The sequence below is a fragment of the Lepisma saccharinum genome, chromosome 2 (genome assembly GCF_977018435.1).
Source record: "Lepisma saccharinum chromosome 2, izLepSacc3.1, whole genome shotgun sequence".
NCBI lineage: Eukaryota > Metazoa > Arthropoda > Insecta > Zygentoma > Lepismatidae > Lepisma > Lepisma saccharinum.
The window spans coordinates 206024769-206045024 of NC_139230.1; the positions used below are offsets into that span (position 1 = coordinate 206024769).

The window sequence follows — 20256 nt, forward strand, 5'->3', positions numbered from 1 at the left end:
CACTGGCATGCACGGAACGCGTCTTTTGTTTTCTCTGTGTCCTATGATCCCTCTGCTAGAGGTATGAGCCACCAGTAAGCCTGTGAACGGATTCGTGTTGTGTTGCGCTGCCATTATGTCTGTCATTACAGACTTCCAACGAGGGCAAATTGATGGTGCCCGATTAGTTGGTGCATCTGTAACAACGGTCGCAAAGTTAGTAGGGGTATCGTGAGCTACTGTATCTACCGTCATGACAGCATACAAAGTGCAGGGGAAAACGACGTCTGTGAAACAGAATAGTGGCAGAAAGACGAAACTAACAGAGAGAGACAGGAGGGCATTAAAGAGGATTGTTGGCTCTCAGGGGAAGACCACCTCAACCAAAGTGACTGCTGAGCTGAATATGTGTGTCAAGAATGCAGTGTCAACGAAAACAGTGCACCGAGAACTGCATAAACAGAATATCCATGGCAGAGCCGCTATTGCCAAACCTCTTGTAACACAGGACAATGCCAAACGGAGACGTCAGTGGCATCGAGAGCACAAAACCTGGACTACCGACCAATGGAAACATGTCATGTTGTCCGACCAATCAACCTTCACACTATTCCCCACCAATGGACGTGTTTACGTATGGCGAACACTGGCCGAAGCATACAATCCAGACTGTCTGGTGCCAAGAGTGAAGCATGGTGGCAGTAGTGTAATGGTGTGAGCAGTAATTTCATGACATTCACTGGGTCCTAGTGTCACACTGAAAGGAAGGGTAACTGCCAAGGTGTATGAAGGCATTTTAGGTGACCATGTCCATCCAATGGAGCAGGCATTGTTCCCAGCGGGAATACCATCTTCCAGGATGATAATGCCCCCATTCATACCACTGGCACTGTCCAAGATTGGTTTGATGAGCACAATGATGCTCTTACACATCTTCCCTGGCCTGCACAATCATCGCCTGATTTCAATATTATTGAGCCATTGTGGTCAGTATTGGAAACCAAAGTATGGACTCGTTTCCCTCCACCAGCCAATCTCAAGGAATTGGAGTAATTATAACTCCATTAAGCCTTGTTTCCATGATTATGAAAAACTAAATATGCTGACCAAGGCAGTAATTTATTTTATTAAAAACATAAACTAACGTAACGTTTCAACCTTCTAGCAAGGTCTTCTTCAGACTCTGTATCAAGTACAAAAGTAACCAGATACAACAAGAAGGGTAATATATATACACAAACATTACTCCCTCCAGACTATTTAGAAAGTTGTTTGGAACTTTCTAGCAGATGACTTTCACTTTCCAACTTTACTTTCACCTAAAAGGCTAAACACAATTACTTCCATATAGAATGTGGTTGGACTTTTTAATCTCACGCTCTTTTCCCTTCATTTTTCTTCCTTCTCCTCTCCTCTTTTTCTCTTGTCCTTTCCACTCTTTCCAACATCTTCTTCCATTCTTTGTTTAACTTCAGTCCCCCATTCCAGTTCATTGTGTCTTCTTCGCCTTTCTTCTCTATTTCCTTGGCTTCCTTCCATTTTCTCACTAGCATTCTCTTCTCCCTTCCTATTTGCTTAGCCTCATCCCACTCTATGTCATGTCCTGTTTCTCTCGTGTGTTTAAATATTGCATTTCTCTCTCTCTTAAGTCGTACATCATCCCTATGTTGTTTCAACCTGTCTTTCAGCCTTTTTTTCGTTTCTCCTATGTACACACTCTGACATTCTTTACATTTTACTTCGTAGATAATCCCTTCTTCTTCCTCTTCTCTGTTTTCCTTTTTCTTGTTAGCATTCCTCGCTATTCCTAAGATGCTTCTCCCTCCCTTCCTGTAAGTTTTAATTCCTGCTTTCCTAAGTACTTTGCATATCTTTTCTGTGGTCTTCCCCATACTCCTTATTCCAAACCTTCTCTCCTCTTTTTCTTTCTTGAAACCGCTTGGCATCAGAAGAAGTGTGCAGCAGGGGTATTCTGCCACAAAAGAAGTGATGTAAGTGAGGTGACAAAAATAAATTTTATAAAGAATATGGAGGACAGAATCAAGAAAATATGCATGAAAGAATGTGAAAAAGAAGGCAAAATAAATAGCCTATGGAAACAGCTGGAAAAGAATGGCTATGAGAAGCAGGATAGACTGGACATAAACAGAAGAAGTAAGAAAACGGGCAGGGGAGAATTGGCAGAGAAAGAAAAAGAGGAGAGAAGGTTTGGAATAAGGAGTATGGGGAAGACCACAGAAAAGATATGCAAAGTACTTAGGAAGGCAGGAATTAAAACTTACAGGAAGGGAGGGAGAAGCATCTTAGGAATAGCGAGGAATGCTAACAAGAAAAAGGAAAACAGAGAAGAGGAAGAAGAAGGGATTATCTACGAAGTAAAATGTAAAGAATGTCAGTGTGTGTACATAGGAGAAACGAAAAAAAGGCTGAAAGACAGGTTGAAACAACATAGGGATGATGTACGACTTAAGAGAGAGAGAAATGCAATATTTAAACACACGAGAGAAACAGGACATGACATAGAGTGGGATGAGGCTAAGCAAATAGGAAGGGAGAAGAGAATGCTAGTGAGAAAATGGAAGGAAGCCAAGGAAATAGAGAAGAAAGGCGAAGAAGACACAATGAACTGGAATGGGGGACTGAAGTTAAACAAAGAATGGAAGAAGATGTTGGAAAGAGTGGAAAGGACAAGAGAAAAAGAGGAGAGGAGAAGGAAGAAAAATGAAGGGAAAAGAGCGTGAGATTAAAAAGTCCAACCACATTCTATATGGAAGTAATTGTGTTTAGCCTTTTAGGTGAAAGTAAAGTTGGAAAGTGAAAGTCATCTGCAAGAAAGTTCCAAACAACTTTCTAAATAGTCTGGAGGGAGTAATGTTTGTGTATATATATTACCCTTCTTGTTGTATCTGGTTACTTTTGTACTTGATACAGAGTCTGAAGAAGACCTTGCTAGAAGGTTGAAACGTTACGTTAGTTTATGTTTTTAATAAAATAAATTACTGCCTTGGTCAGCATATTTAGAATTGGAGTAGTTTCTTGTTGAAGAATGGTATAGCATCCCACTGACTACCATCCAGGATTTGTATGCATCCATTTCCAGGAGGATTGAGGCTGTTCTTAAAGCCAAAAGTGGTCCCACACCATATTAGGTGGATGTTCATATTATTTTGCCCAGCTCCGCACCTCCACCACGTAACGAACCGTAAAGTTTGTGGGATCTTACGAGTACCTAGAATGTTAACCAATTAATCAATGGGTGATGTATGTTACTCATCATTCATCCTCTGATGAGAGCACTCGTCATTGGCATGATGAGTTAACGCTTGGCAATGCGAAAGGTACAAAATCACACTAAGGAACTAAACTACAGAAAAGACAATGGTCACTCGTTGGGTTTTGTGAACCGTTGAACCTGAATCATGGCTGGGTGTTAGGATAATTACCTGTCTATCTGAAGTATTAAGCTGAATAGAATATGCGAAGTCCTCTGTTAGCTTCTCCAATTTGTCGACCAGAGCGTCGTTCCACTTCTGACCTACTGCTCTGCTAACCACCTCTTCTCTCTCAACTCAATCCCAAAAGTCAGTCCCCTCTCAGCTTGTCTCACCTCTATATCACTAGGCCATCGAGCTCTTCCTCTATGCCGAATCGTGTTTTTTTTTAATTGCAACCATGCAAACCGCTGACTCTATAACCAGAAGAATTACCTGTTTCCTGAATGCTCAGGAGGTTTGCATGGCACAACACTGTGCATTGTAAACATGCCTCAGAGGTTGAGACAACTGAGAAAAACAAGTGAATGCCCTGGTCAATGTGAAGCATTCAGAGAGACTTAATAAAATAAACATATAATCTTAGGGATTGATACGATATAATTTATAAAGCTAATTAATTATATCTAGCTAACAGAGATCTCCAATATGTAAGCAGTAACTTCTACATGTTATGTCTCAACAATGATATGTTACTTTCTGATCTGATAGTTAGACAAGTACGAACTTGCAGTTTAGTTTTTGTTTAGTATATTAATTATACAATCATGGCATATTTCAATCAAAAAGAGTGTTGCTATAGCTATCATATATTCAACCACACACACAACTGTCTCAGTTATGGTCACTTGCTGCAAGGACTTGTGGCTGGACTTTCCGATGTGTTGTGTCTGTAATGTTACTTTACGTGTTTGGCATATTCTTCTTGATTCTTGAATGTGGCAATTGCACTTTCCTCAAAGTTTTAATCTTCCCAACTGTTTATCTTCCATGTTGGGAGATAATGACAGCATTTGAAGAAATGCTTTTAGCTTTTTGAGAAGAGTGGAACTCATACTGATTCTGACAAAGTTTTAGATTAGCCTTTGATGTGTTGTGTTTGTCCTGTGCAGGTTCCTTTACAACTTTACTCTTTTAACTTTTCTCAAGAGTTGTGTAACCCCATTTCTTCTAACAATAAGGTAAGGGTTTTAGATAAGAGGATGTGTTCCCGATATACTCAGAAGGGTGCAAGAAGGCCACCTGTGAAGACACACCCAAAAATTTTGACTCATTCATTCATTCAAAAGGATTTAAAACAAACTTTATCAAACATTTTTACATACATGTGAACACATAAAATTAAATCTATAAAAGATCAATTTTCCATTTTTTAATAATGATTAATGTCATCTCTTACTGCACCTGAAAACTTAACTCTGGACAATTTTAAAAACAGTACATACATTCATTGGCTGCAATATATACATAAGGCACTTAAGTGAACCCATTTAAGTGAAGAATCATAACAATTAATCAGTTTTTGCATAATACAGGGTGGTCCATATTGATGGGACATGTTTCAAATGCACATTTCTAGAAATGGAACAAGTACATTTATTACACACTATGTGTAATACATAACCAAGATACAGGAGTTTACAGCACTATTCATCATTTGAATATAGCATCCCCTATAGCACCCTATGCCACAGAAAGTAGTCCTGTGGGGGCTCTATCTGGTGATCTGGATGGCTAATTGATATCGCTGAATCTGGAAATGAATAGACCACGGAAATGGTCTCGAAGGGTTCTCACTAATCCTGTATGACTGGTGACACCATCTTGTTGCATCCACATTTGTGCAAGACCGAAAAATAATGAAAAACGTAATTAACATGACATCGTGGCACTCATCAGTGACTGTTACGGTTGGGATATTGCTCATCTGTATTCACCAGGCGTTAAATGTTCTCTGCACTATGAGATGTTCGAGGTCACCCTGATGAAGGTTTCTTGTGGGCATTAACTGTCTCACGGATGTTTTTCACAGCATGCAGGATTACCTTCGGAGATGATTCTTCATGCTTCTTGAAATGTTTTCTGAATCGCCTTTGTGCTGTAATGATGAAGCTTCCACTAGTGAGGAAGCTTCCACATAATAAGCAATTTCAACCCGAGTACACAGTACCATAATTCATTAGAACATAAAGTGAAAATTGAATTAATATAAACTCCCAAGCTCAGGCTTCCAAATACAATGCATTTGAAATATGTTAGAATATTCCTACTGTCTGAAAATACAAAATGAAATGTGTCCTATCAATATGGACCACCCTGTATATGGATCAAATGTATCCATTGTTTCATTAGATGTAAAGCCCGCAAAATGTACATACCTCAACTTCTTGTACAGGTTGCAACTGTGTAAGGCACTGTTGTGATGAGTCCTGAGATGGGGTGGAATCATAATTCTATTTGTAATAAAAAGAAATACCATTATATTCAAAATAACTAACTAACTAACTCTCTAGCCTTCATAAACCCGAAGGTTCATGGCTGCAGCAACACAGGCCTTCCATCTGTCCCTATCCTGAGCAAGATCTATATACTCTTTTCCATCTCTACCGACTTCCTTTAGGTCCATCTCAACGTTGTCCCTCCATCTTCGTCTTGGCCTTCCTACAGGTCTCTTACCATCAGGTTTCCCAACAAGAATCCTGTAAACTCCTCTTTCCTCTCCCATTCGTGCCACATGGCCTGCCCACCTAAGTCTTCTTGATTTAATTATTCTAATAATATCTGGACATGAATACAAATTATGTAGTTCTAAATTATGTAACCTTCTCCACTCACCAGTCTCCTCATCCCTTTTAGGTCCAAAGATTTTCCTAAGGATCTTATTTTCAAATACTCTCAATTTATGTTCCTCTTTCCATGTAATTGACCAAGTTTCACACCCATATAATACTACAGGCAAAATTACTGTTTTGTAAATTTTAACTTTTAGTTTCTTAGATATTAAACGAGAAGACAAAAGTTTATGAAGAGAGAAGTAACATGCATTTCCTCAATTAAGCCTACTTTTTATTTCCTCTTTAATATCATTTTCATTTGTTAATATTACTCCTAAGTATTTGAATTTGGAAACTGGTTCAAACGAGTTGTTATCAATAATTAGATTTTGATTATTACCTAACACTTGGTTTCGGCCTGTAAGCATATATTTAGTTTTCTCTTTGTTAACTTCCAAACCTATCTCTTCAGCAGTTTTGAAAAATATTTTTGCATTATTCTTAATTGTATTTATATCATCCCCTAATAAGTCTACATCATCTGCATATCCTAACAACTGAGTCATATCATCATATACAAAATACACTGAAGAATTCAGTGGAAATTCTAATGAAATGGAATGAAAATATACAAAAATATATGTGATTAAAATAACTCTGATAACACTGAATCAAACACAATGTATTTTTTTTTCTACTTATCAGTAGCAGCAGACAATATTTTTGTAAGATTTCCACATTATTGTTTCCACACATGTGAATAATTTTATACATTTATTATTATTATTTTTATGTGACTTATGATATCCATATTAGAATATTAATGATGATTCAAATTACATTTTTACATTACAAAAAATTACATATTTTTGTCTCCCACCCCTCCCATAAGGATTGTAAAGATGTCCTGTCCTGCAATCTGAAATGTTTTCCTTAAATAATGTTACAGTACTTTGTGTTAAGAAATCATGTAACAGAAGGTGCAAGAGAAAAAAGATATTAAAGGTAAAGGTAAAATGCTCCCCTGTGCTTAGCACCACGCCATGAAGGCGTATAGGGGGTGTGGAGGTAATGCCCCACACTTTCTTGATCCGGTCGTGAGTGGGAATGATGTGATCAGCATCACGCCCCTGACCGCCTTTACCCCCCAGGGTTTCCCCCAGGTACCCATGTTATTCGACGCTGGGTGGGCGCCGGGGCCGCTTCCATCCTTAGAAAAGTTCCCGGATTTGAACCCGCCGGGGATCGAACCCGGGACCTTGAGCATGGTAGTCAGACGCGTTACCGACTGAGCCACCGCGGCCATGTCATGATATTTCATGTCAAATTTTATAATTGAGTGTCTGCCATTTGATGACATCATAAAACCTACCACAACTCAAAAAGTATTGTGGCTTAAGATTATACCAAACTAATGTAGAATCGAATGGCATATGTGAAACATAATTACTCTGGATGAATTATGATCCATCCTGGCTCTAGGACTATTAGAAAAGAGTATTTAATGCAAGAACTCACCTCAAAATTGGTATCAACTGCTACTGGTCTCAATTCAATAAACTGCTTTACTTCATTCTCCTCATTTATCCCAGAATTGTTAAAATCAGTCTGCATGTTGGGAACAGACCATTGTTGTAAAATGTTGCTCTGCTGTAAATAGTCAGTTGCAGAATGTGGTTGTAAAGCATCTTGAGTGGATGATATTGCAAGACATCCATCTGGTGTTGTGTATTGTTGTTGGTAAACAACATTTTGTTGTGTACTTGGTCCTGGTAATGCTGAGGCACTTGGCAATGACTCATCCTGCACACCACCTATACTAGTATTTCCAGTGCCATATACATTAAATTCCTCACCAGCTGCATGTGTGTTTAGTAAAGGAAAAGTACTCTGATCTGAAATTTCTTCTCTTGGAAAACTTCCCAAATTTTGAACGTTCACAATATTTCCCTGCGGTACTGTTTCATTTGTTTCACTTGAGGCAGCATTTTGTGCCAACGGTTCACTATCATCGTAGTTTCTTAAATATGACTGGATTTGTTCTTTCATCCTACCTATCATTAAGCTGTTTAAGTTATCTTTGTCCTCACATGCGTCCTTTTTGATCTGCGAAATACGAACATTTCCTGGATTTGATTTTTTACCACCATTGCCATTGCGCCTACGGTTCGAAGAGATGGGCCTTCTTTCTTGTTCATTAGTTGATTTGCATGTATTGTTTTGGAAACATTCGTCCATTTTTGATCTTTTGGACATCACAGGCGTAGGCATATTGCAATTAACCCTTTTTCTTGCTGTAATGAGATTACAGTCAACGTGATTGCTTTCATTTTGCAAGCACTCATCCACCTTTTCCCTTTGTTCAAGTTTGCTTGTTTCAAGTGGCATGTCATACTTTGAGACATTTACATTAGTATAAACTGAAATTTCATTCCTATAGCTGCTAATCCCTTGCTCATTATTTACATTTTTTGATTGCATCTGACTGTTCATGTCACATTCTGTTGCTATGGCAGCAGCATTACTGGGAGCACAACCTCTTTCTTGTTCTTGGGTCTTGAGCGAAGAATTCATTCCATTCGTATCCTTCATTTGATGATATTCTGTATTTTCAATTGTCCCATTGTCATTTCCTGATATGGCCACAGGAACACAGTCATCTGGTGTCAAATTCTGATTACTCAGGTACTCTTTCATCTTAGTTTCTTCAAGATCGTCACTGAAATATCAAAATAGATTATTAATTAAAAACAAACATTTAATACTTAAAATACTTAATAATAATTGTAACGATGATTGGATAATTGATAATTAGAAACAATGAGTATGGTGAAAGCAGGTATGGAATGTGAAAAAGAAGAAACTTAAAATGCGTTTTTCAAAGATGATGGAATCCATGTCCAAAAGGTGCAAGTTCATACTTTAAGTGCATAAATCTCACATACGTTCTTGGTAGCTCCAAGGTCTACCCAATGGTGGAGTGGCTAATGTTGTCACCTTGTAACAAAACAGTAACAGTCCAAGGTTAAATTCCAGGTAGAGGTGGTGGCACATTGATTGGGAAACAAATTTAAACCACAGCTTTTCGATTGATTTCATTGATTTTGTGTTTTAAGTCCACTTTATGCACATATAGGATAATTGGGACTGAGCCTACAATTTAAAGTGGGATCCGAACAACTATGAGCCTCCACTGGGTATCCAACCTGACCTGGGACCCCTTGATTACAAGGCAAGGACGTTACCACTATATCATCAGGGAACAGGTTCTCGAGTAGCCTACCTGAGCATGAAGTGGGCTTATACATTATGTATTCCCTTTTTCAGTCTTAAAATTTGGACTGAAAGTAAATACATTTCATTTCGTTGTGCACTTCGAACGAAGCTCCAAATGTGACAAATTCTCACCAAATGTATAAACGCAAAACATTCACAAAAATAGTCACCCCCAATGGTGTGACTGGACCTGCGCAGTTTAGATTGGCATCCGAACTACTGTGCATGCAATGTGCCTTCACCAGGTATCGAACACGGGATCCCTTTATTACAAAGCGATGACGTTACAACTTTGTCATTGCGAAGGCTGTCCGACAGCGTCGTGGTAACACCTGTTTCAAGGCGTTCCGGTTCGATCTCGAGTTTCTGGTGGTGAAAGCACACTGCACAGAGGTTCGGATGCCACTTTAAATTTTAAGTCTGACTGAGAATAAAATAATTTACTTATTTTCCAGAGCAATTGTTCTTAATCTATATGAAGATATGCAGATACTCGCTCCAGATATTCATTTTCAACAAACGAGTGAACGAGTTAACAACTTGGAATGCTGAACACTCGATTGTTTATCTTACGAAGTAATATTTGTTCAACAGTCCCTTTTTTAACGACCAATTTATCAAGAACCTCTTGGACGCCCAGATGACATAGTGCAATGTCTCCTTGTAGTCAAGAGGTCTTTGGTATAGGTAGTGCCATGCCAAGAGGTTAAGGGGGGTTGGTAGGTTCATAACCGTCCTTTTGGCTCATTTTTCTTTGAAAGAAAGTCAAAGAAAGGAAAGGTTTTCAAAATGAGGGATGACTACTACACAACGTAATCACCGCTTCCTTTCGAAAATCCTGGGACGCCACTGGGTATAGGCGCTCACTTTGGAAAAGACAACGAACTTTCTGCTACCCCAAAATCCGTCAAGAAGGGCAGATATTAATACTCTATTTATATTGAAATAGTGTTTACGTCAATATTGCCCTCAAATTATTTTAAGTGGGCGCTATTAGTTCCGAGTTCGAGCCGGGACCTCTGTTGTCGTACAGCGTTGCGCTAACCACTCCGCCATGGAAGTCGGCTGCTTTTAGACTGTAGTTTCAAGATAAATTGCAAAGGAAGAAACTATGACAGATGCATAACGTGAGCGTTGATCAATTCACTTCGTTAACCTGCACTGGTTAGGGTATGCTCGGATAGTGTGGGGGCTACAGCTGGCTTCCTCTGCAAACGGGCTTCCACTGGAAGAAAATTACTTGAAAAGGTCCACAAAATGAAGAGTGTGAATTAACGGGGGCTGTGGCGGAACCCATCCCCACACACAACATTCATCCTCAACAGAAGGAATATTTATATCCCTAACAGCGATTTTTTTTCCTCTCCAAAGGAAATGGAACTGAAAATGTAGAACCTACGGTGTAATAACAATGGTCACTGAAAAATCACGTATTTAACATTTAAAATAATAACTCTCCTTCACTTGTAACACCTTGGCGGAATGGTTAGCACAGAGCGCTACGACGGCAGGGTTCCCAGGTCGAATCCAGGCTTGGATGTTCTTTGCCAGTGTCCCTTCATCAATTTCATCACATCGTCACTCATCCTCATCGTCGCGATTAGCCAAAAGTGGCAGAAAACCGACGCTATAACAAAAATAAAATCAATTATTGCTATGGATAGGCTACATTCCTGCACTTAATTTCTGCAACTTTTTTATCGGGCAACTAAAAGAAATGAACAGCCAACACTCAAAAACCACAGACAAAAATCGCTTTTCCTTGTCAAACTCACAGATTATCTTCTGACCATAGGTTCGCTCTGATTGGTTGTTACCAGAACAGAGAAGCAATTGCGCGGTCTAGTCGTTAAAACCAGTGCAGCAACCAGTCTGGCAGCTATCATTTCTAACCAGGTAGCCAGTGCATGGCCGATGAAAGCCGTTCGTAATATAAATCTGTCGGTTCACTCTTTGAAGATACGCGGCGACTTCTCCACACGAGAAAATGTTTCTCTCTCAACATTCCTACGAATGTCCAGGGAACCGAGTGGGCATTGGGGAAAAAATTACCCACGCTTACTTAGCATTGACGCCCAGAGGTTCCAGGTTCGAAACATAGTCAGGGTGTATAATTGTGTTTGTCCCATCGCCATATCATATCTTCATCGTCACGATTAACTCAAGTGGCAAAACACGGATATTAGCTTTGCCCGATGCATGGACGTCGCCAGAAATCGTTGTAGGTGGGTCACGGCATTAGCAGAAATAATAACCAAACACCAAAAAGATGTTAAGAAAAGTTTAATAAAATATAATGCATTAAATGGAATCTTGATAGGAAATTTTGGAAAACAATGATAAAAGAAATTCAAATTACATACTATAAGATCTTGGGAAACAATAATAAAAGAAATTCAAATTACATACTATAACATAATTTAAAAACCGGCTTTTCTACATGGTAGCGAATGTTAACATGGAAAAACTAGAATAAATTAGGGCTGAGCCGATACCGATACCGATTATCGGTATCGGTTGGAATTCATCTACCGATACCAACCGATACTTTTCCGGCGTATTGGTCTTTCACGGGGTCCGCAAAAATGCCGTGCAACATTCTCGCGGAGTTTATTTATCCTGGAAATTATGAAAAAATCAAACTTATTTTTATTTTCCACAAAAAACTGTATTTTTTGATAACATAACATCTATTTTAATATTCTGATGTAATTCTTGAATATTCTAAAGCAAATTTCTTGGTAAATTGATGTATATAATTGGAGAAGAATATTTACAAACCAATAATGATCAATATTTTGAAAAATATTAATTATTGTAATTTTCAAGTATCGGTATCGGTGGGAATCGGTAAGAGTATCGGTATGGGCTCAGCCCTAGAATAAATTGTTCACAAATGAGATTTTAAGTGGAGTAACCTTACGAGACAAAATTAGATGTGAAGAAATTCGAAATAAATTTGAAAGTGCAGGAGAAATTTTAAAAAATATATCAGATGCAGTGGAATCAACGCTTTCTTAGGATGCCAGGCAGTCGTTTACCTGGAAAATTATTAAATTACAGGCCAAAAGGAAAAATAAATTTAGGAGGAACAATATTGCCGATGGAATGATGAATTATTTTTTTAAGTCGCAGATTGGAATTTGGTTACCATTGCATGCAGCTAGTGTACTGAAGTTCAAAGGTATTCTATTTTGTTATTAACTTTTGCATTCGTTCAAGAAAATCTTTAAAAGTTATGGAGAAATTTTAGTCATAAAGGTAAGTTGTGTGGCCTCTCACGTAAAACCGCAATTCTTTTAAATTAAATATTGTGGAACCATTTATTCTTTTGTATTAAATGGTTGAATGTGAAAAAGAACATGTTTCATGTACGTATTTTGCACAAAGTTCAGTCGATCTAACATAGTGTTTGCCTTCGTTATTCTGTTATAATACTATCCAACTAAACTTGATTTCAACGCGCATGCACTAACGATAGGAATAAGCAAAGATTCGTTTATCTTCTAGCATTGATATTACAGTTTTCGGGAAATTCACGAGAACAAATATGGGAATATTTAAAGCAATTTTGTCTAAAACTTGCGGGGAGCAGACGATTTTGTATGGGAGCCCCCTCTCTTAAATTCGCCACTGGACATTGTATTTTATACACCTCTCGGTTGCTTCTTTAAGTCCATTTTACGCTCAAATAGACTAACCATCACGTAACCATAAGTTTAGTGGGATTCTAACCATTGTATAACATGCCCAGGCACGTATCTAGAAATATGTTTCGGGGGGGTCAGAACCTAGTGTCTCAGGAATAATAATAATAAAAATAATAATAATAGTAGTAGTAGTAGTAGTAGTAGTAATAATAAAAATAATGTTTAAATTAAGATAATTATATTAAATCAAATTAATACTAATTACAATACATAAATTAATATTATATTATTATTACACGAATAGGTAAAAAGACTGTATAAGAATAGAGATGTAACAGCGCATATTCATTACGTAGCTTACCTGTAGTTAAGATCGGAATAATTTAAATAAAAACAAGTGCCCTGCAATGAAATTAATGTCAAATAGATGAATAATTGAATATTTATCGAATAACAAAAATGATGTTACATGTACTTGCAGAAAAGTGAGTTTCTGATTAATATTTTATGCATATTATTTTGAGTAGTAGTGTACATAAATCTTCTTTGTGATGTCATTCAAAGCCGTATGATCCCAATATAATACTTGCCTCTAAAAAGTTCAGAGGAAATTAATAACCATTTATTATGCAAAAAATGCTAATATTTTCATTATTTAATTTTAGTACTTGGTGAGTCTTTTGGGGATCCGGACCCCTGCCCCCCCCCAAATACGACCTTCCTGTCCTTCAAAGGCGTACGATCCCAATATAATCTTTGTCTTCCAATAAGTTCAGAGAAAATTATACAACAAATGCTAAACGAACATATTTTTCATTATTTAATTTTAGTACTTGATAAGTCTTTCGGGGGGGAACCCCCTGGACCCCCAAATACGTCCTTGAACATGTCCCCAATATGTGATTGCTGAAGGAGAGGCCCGACAAAAAAACTTCTATTGACATCGTCTGTTGGATTGCCGACCTCCGAGGCGGAGTGGTTAGCGCAGCGAGCTACGACCAATCGTGGCCAGAGCATCGGTGTTCATTATAATTATCCCTTCATCAATTTCATCATATCATCACTCATACCAGGCATCCCCAATGGCGGAAATCAACGGATCCCGGGTTCGATACCCGGTAGAGGCCCATCGTAATTCGGATTCCACTTTAAACGGTAGGTCCGGTCCCGATTAGCCTATCTGTGCATAAAGTGAACTTAAGACAACATTCACTCATGATGTGGACTTAAAACAGCAACCCATCTTCGCGATTAGCCAAAAGTGCAGAAAAACGAGGTAAAATAAACCAAACCAATAGTCGGTTGGATTCATTGAAGATTGGATGGCTTCCTCCTGGTTCCTTTGTTGACCACCGAAGTGCTTTCCGCGACAGCTTCTGGAAGTCCTTTTGTCATCACTGCTTCCGTTGCACTTCAGTTTTGCCTAACTGTGTCGCTCTTCAGGTCTTCTGGCACAACTTCCGGCTGCAGCCTGACTGCCAAGAGAAACGTAACGACCATAAGCATCTTCTACTGCAGAGTTCAGATGCATCTTCTACGTTTCTTCTATTGCGCGTCGGGGTTTTCGCGTTGAATTGATCTTTATGTCTTCATATGTTTCTTTGTGGCCTTGGAGATCTTGAGCGTACGCAGGATTTCATCAAAGGGGGGTATTTCTGAGCCGATACCACTTTGAACCGATACCGATACTCTTTCCGATTACCACCGATACTTCAAAATTGGAATAATTAGAATTTGTTCAAAATATTGATCAATATTGGTGTGTAAATATTCTTCACCAATCATACGGATCAATTTACCAAGAAATTTGCTTCAGAATATTAAAATTGATGTTATGTAATCACAAAATATAAATTTTCGTGGAAAATTGATGCAAAAGAAAACTAAACTTTGAAAAATTGTCTCGCAGCATTTTTTCATACCCCGTGAAAGATCAACATGCCGGAAAAGTATCGGCTGGTATCGGTAAATGAATTCCAACCGACACTTTCCAATACCGATACATCGGTATCGGCTCAGCCCTACTGTTTATCCAAATTCACATTGCCAGTGTTTTATTGTAGTTTAATTACTACTACTATTACTACTAATGCTGCTGCTGTTAATACTAATACCACCACTACTACTACTGCTATTAAGTACTATAAATCTACATAAATATATTTATGAAAGCAATAGAACGAATTTACTTCCTATTCTTAGTCATTCAATTTTTAACAAATCCTAGGAGCGTGTCTTTTTTTTTTCTTACGAAATAATTATTTAGTCAACGGTTATTTGTATGTGATACGTAAAACATTTTGGTGCAGTGGATAGTACTTCGCGCTATGACGCCAGGGGTCCCGGGTTCGAATCCCGGCCTGGGGATTGACGTTTGTAAGTGTCCATTCATTAATTTCATCATGCTGGAACCTGTGGCTGAGTGGTTAGCACATCGCGCTGCGACGCCAAGGGTCCCGGTTCGAATCCCGCTCGGGCATGGTTGTTTGTGAATGTCCATTCATCAATTTCATCATTTCGTCACTCATCCCCATCTTCGCAAATTGGACAAGAGGCACAAAACGCGAAGTAAAATAAAATAAATCAAATAAAAAAAATAATTTCATCATATCATCACTCATCCCCATCTTTGCAAATTAGCCAAAAGTTGCACAAGAAGCGAAGTAAAATAAAACAAAACAAATCAAATGTAAAACATTTTAAGTGTGAAGAAAATCCATGAGAGCAAGCAAATATATTAAAATAAATTGAAATAATCAAAGTATCGAAGTCATCCAGGATGATGAAAAGGCACGATGTAGAATTCACGCTCACTCTATGCATGTTGCTCAATTCCGATGAGTCTATTTTTGGGTGTGAATTGATCTTTTAAGTCCATTTTATACACAGGTAGGCTAATCGGAACTGGACCTACAGTTTAAAGTGGAATCCGAACCACTGTGCTATGTGCCTCCAGGTATCGAACCCAGGATACCTTGAATACAAGTCGACGACGTTACCACTAAGCCATCGGGTAGGCCTTCGGTCAAAAGTAAGTTTAAAGAGCAACATATTTATCGCTTCTAGGTGATTCACAAAGTACTTCTTCAACATTATTTGATGTGGATGTAGATTTAGCATCACTTGAGAGTTCACAAGGGATGCAAAATCAGTACCGGTAAGAACGTTCGCAATCAGAGGCGCAACCACGAATTTTTGTCTGGGGGAGGGGCAAGCACCAGAAGGATAAACGTGCTAATAATAATAATAATAATAATTATTATTATTATTATTATTATTAATGGTATTTTCCCTGGTATATTTCCAACACGTTCAATTTCACATTAGCTAATAATGGAAAACACGCACACAAACTGTATTTTTCGAAGACAAAAATTACGAATATAATTCTATTTGTACATACATATGACATGTATAACTTTCGTGCAGAACATATATTTTGCACATTTGCAACATGGGGCGACGTAAAACAAGAAAATACATATGCAACATGTTAACACTAAATTGTGCACTTATTCAAAGTTACATATACATATTATTTAAATACATTACATATAATCAATTCATTCAGCTCATAACAAACCAACAGCAAAAATGATAGAAATTGTATCTCACGTGTGTGTGTGTGCTCCTTTTCCTCAAAACAATTGTCCGTACATTTAAAACGAATTTGTTTAGCGGCAACAGTCTGAAGTACATATTTGGTCTTGCTTCTCTCCCTCTAGTAATTTACAAAGCATTACAGAAAATAATAGCAATGCGAGCGAAGCGAGTAAGAACATTTTTAGATCCAAATTTTGCAAACTCTAAACAATATTGATTTAATAGTGCGCAAATAATTTCACTGGTCCCCATGGCATTCTCTCTTTTACAACTTTCTTTAGATCGTTCGGTGATCAGGTCTGACTCCTGACCCCCCCCCCCTGATCTGAACTTGATTGATTGATTGATTGATTTGGTGTTTTAAGTCCACTTTATGACCAGTAATGCTAATTGGGACTGGACCTACAGTTTAAAGTGGGATCCGAACCACTATGTGCCTCCAGCGGGTATTGAACCCGGGACCCGTTGATTACAAGGCGACGACGCTACCACTGCGCCATCGGGGAGACTCGAGGCTGTAAGAAAAACAGGTACTGCGAGCGAAACGAGCAAGAAAATTTTACGAAAAGTATTTTTACTTGCATAAAATTTGAAATCGAGGGGGGAGGCAATTGCCCATCTGTGCCCCCCCTGCAGATGCTGTTGGCCGTCTGGAAGAAAAGTGCAAGAAATATATGAAAATTAATTCCATCTTGAGTATTATTTTGTGTTGTTACTCTTAGATTCTGATAGCCTTGGTATTCTTAACTTCAATGTTTACCCTTCCTTGACCCCCTAGAATGGGTTTCCGTCCAGGTTTGGGGGAATGGCAATGCCCCCTGCGGTTGCGCCACTATTCGCAATAGCGTTCGCCACACTGCAACGAACCACTTTCCAATGGCATGGAATTTTCACAATTCTCGCCAGAGTCACTACGCGACTTTAGTTATATACATCTCTTCTATAGTTATCAATTATAGAGGTTCAAAAAAAATTGCAAAATGGAACTTTTCGGTCGCTTAGATTGTTTAGACATATCGACAGATCCCAAACGACACTGCAAAGATTTATATTCACATTAGAAACACGCAAATACTGCTCTCAAATTGCACGTGCACGATACTTCACATCTGGATTGTCTCGCTGTTCTTACCAACAAAATATATCATTAATAGTTAAGTTCATTGTTGTTCGAATTCAGAAATTCAAACGTGCCGCGGTAAACAATGGGAAGGCGGACTGGTGACTGTCATGTGTATTGTCGGCCTAGCCACTACAACGAACCAAGAACTTTATTTAGTTACTGCTCATTGTTCACAGAAAAAAAAATACATGTTGAACAGTTGAACAACTTTTCTTCTGTTTAAAATCATAGGTGCCCTCATATTTTATTTTAAATAATTCGTGTTTATTTTCAAGAATTCATGTTTATATTCAAGGCATTCACTCTAAAGATGCGTGTGGTCTGTGCTTTTCTCCGTGCTGCATTGGAATAATAATTCAAATATATATTATTATTATTTTCGCAGATCGTTTGTTAACTGTGATAAATTGGCCATTTATAAAAAAATCCACAGCATTTTCCATAATATTTCAAAAGCTCAAGGATTTTAAACCCGGTAACCCACATTACCTGCTTGCGTACGCCACTGGCTGTGAGTTCGTCATGTGCCACGTGTTCAGCTGCGTGTTGTCTTGATATGTTTGTCTTGTTTACATATTTTATGTGCTCTAGGTTTCGGATTATATCCGCCAGTTCGTTGAGCGTATCGAGTTAATCTGTCATTCTATTCTGTGTGTTTTCGCCTCTGGCTCACAGTTGTACTACTCGTTTGGCCTCATACTGACCGGTAATGAACATGATGATTCTCACATCGTGAACAGGATTCACTCCTGCCGACCTCGCGGTGGTGGTTAGCACCGCGCGCTACAACGCCATGGGTCCCGGGGACGAATCCTGGCCTGGGCATGGGAGTTCTTTGTTAGAGTCCCTTCATCGATTTCATTATATCATCATTCATCACTCATCATCGTCATCGTCGCGATTAGTCAAAAGTGACCGAAAACGACCCCAATAACAAAAATACAAAGGTAAAAGGTAAAGTGCTCCCCTGTGCTTAGCGCCACGCCATCAGACCCGTAGCTAGAAGGGGGGCAGGGGGGGCAACTGCCCCCCCTGAGAGCCTGCTCTGCCCCCCATGTGAAAAATACAGAAAACATTCCTACCTTGAATTCTCACAAATCTTTACAATTATTTCATGTGTTATTCTAGCAACATTACAAAGACACTTATTGATTTTGTGATTTATTAGGGTGTATGGGATTCCGTATAATGTCGTATCAGGATTGGGGGGGGGGGAATTCCCTTCCAGATTGGACTTCGGGAAATGATTTCACAATTTTCAGTATCTAGAACAGTTGTGACATTTTGAGTAGTATTGTATTAAAGGTGCCTAATGTGTTTGGATGTTTTTCTTGGATGTGTTGCTATGAACTTTGAATTGCTTAAATTTTTGTTTCCCAAGTCGATCTTTTGGTAATAGTATGGTAGAGAGGGGGAGTGGATATTTTATTTTTGTTACTTTGCGTTGCATTCCTGCCACTTCCAGCTAATCGCAATTCGCAACAATGAAGGATGACGTGAAATTGATGAAGAGACACTCATAAACAGTGCCGCAACTACAGGGGGCATTGTCCCCTCCCCCTGACCTTGGACAGAAATCCTTTCTAGGGGAAGCAAACATTTAATTAAAAAACAAGACTAGGAGAATCTAAGAATAGCAGGACAATTGGATACTCATGATAGAATTAGTTTTTACGTGTTCGTTGCATTTTTCTACCAGACGGCCAAGGGCACTTGGAAAGGGCACAGAGGGGCAATTCCCCACCCCCTAATTTCAAATTGTATACAAATAAAAAATACATTTCTTAAAATTTTCCTGCTCGCTTCGCTCGCAATATCTGCTGTTCTTATTAAACAGAATGCCATGGTGCCCCGTGAAATTATTGCACCCTATTAAAACAATTTATTTCTATGAAACTTAATATGAAATATTAATGATGACACTGTTATCCAAGAAGGCATTCATCAATCAAGGGATTCCTATTTGTTTGTCAGGTGTCAAAAAATGTATTTTAACTATAATATAATACAATTCACACAATATTTTGCAAAATGGTTAACGTAACCAGTAGGCAAACGTTATCTGTAGTGATGCAAGAGTCTCCCCTTTTAAAGAAATAGAGTCCGTGGTGGACTAAGGGACCCATGTTTTAGTGTTTTAGCAAGTACAATTTTTTTACACAATTCATCAAAGTGTAGGTAATATGTAACCATTATTATTTAATTAATTCTATTTTTCTTGCATAACACAACACAATGGTGTTGTTGGATTCTCGTTAGATTCCTTTGTGCGTAAAAATCTTGCATACTGGAAACTAGAGGGAATCATTATGAAACATGATTTATAAAGGGCTCCCTTAATCAGTTCTGCAGAGTGTCCCAAAGTTGTTGGTGCATATTAATCATCTATTAACATTATCGACCTGTAAATATCAAGTAGATACAGTCCCTATGAGCCTACCTAGGTATTTATGTTAAACTTCATATTCTTTGGCAATCTGGAAAGGTCATTATCGAAATATTGCTATTTGATGTTGCTCGAAGTTCTTTTGTTCGTTGCAGTTTCAAGATATCATCCCTTTTCTGTTACTTATCTCTTT

The 20256-nt window shown here is 38.4% G+C and overlaps 1 protein-coding gene across 1 annotated transcript in view; it reads right to left on the bottom strand.

Annotated features, from left to right (window-relative positions):
• Positions 1 to 20256, bottom strand: part of LOC145983836 (uncharacterized) — a 94429-nt gene that overhangs the window by 67253 nt on the left and 6920 nt on the right. Inside the window, exons 2-3 of the mRNA XM_083116882.1 lie at positions 7544 to 8744; positions 5630 to 5704 (exon numbers count right to left, since the gene is read on the bottom strand). Of these exons, the coding sequence (XP_082973008.1) occupies positions 5630 to 5704; positions 7544 to 8722 (1254 nt within the window). The 5' untranslated portion in view covers positions 8723 to 8744. The remainder of the gene's footprint in view (positions 1 to 5629; positions 5705 to 7543; positions 8745 to 20256) is intronic.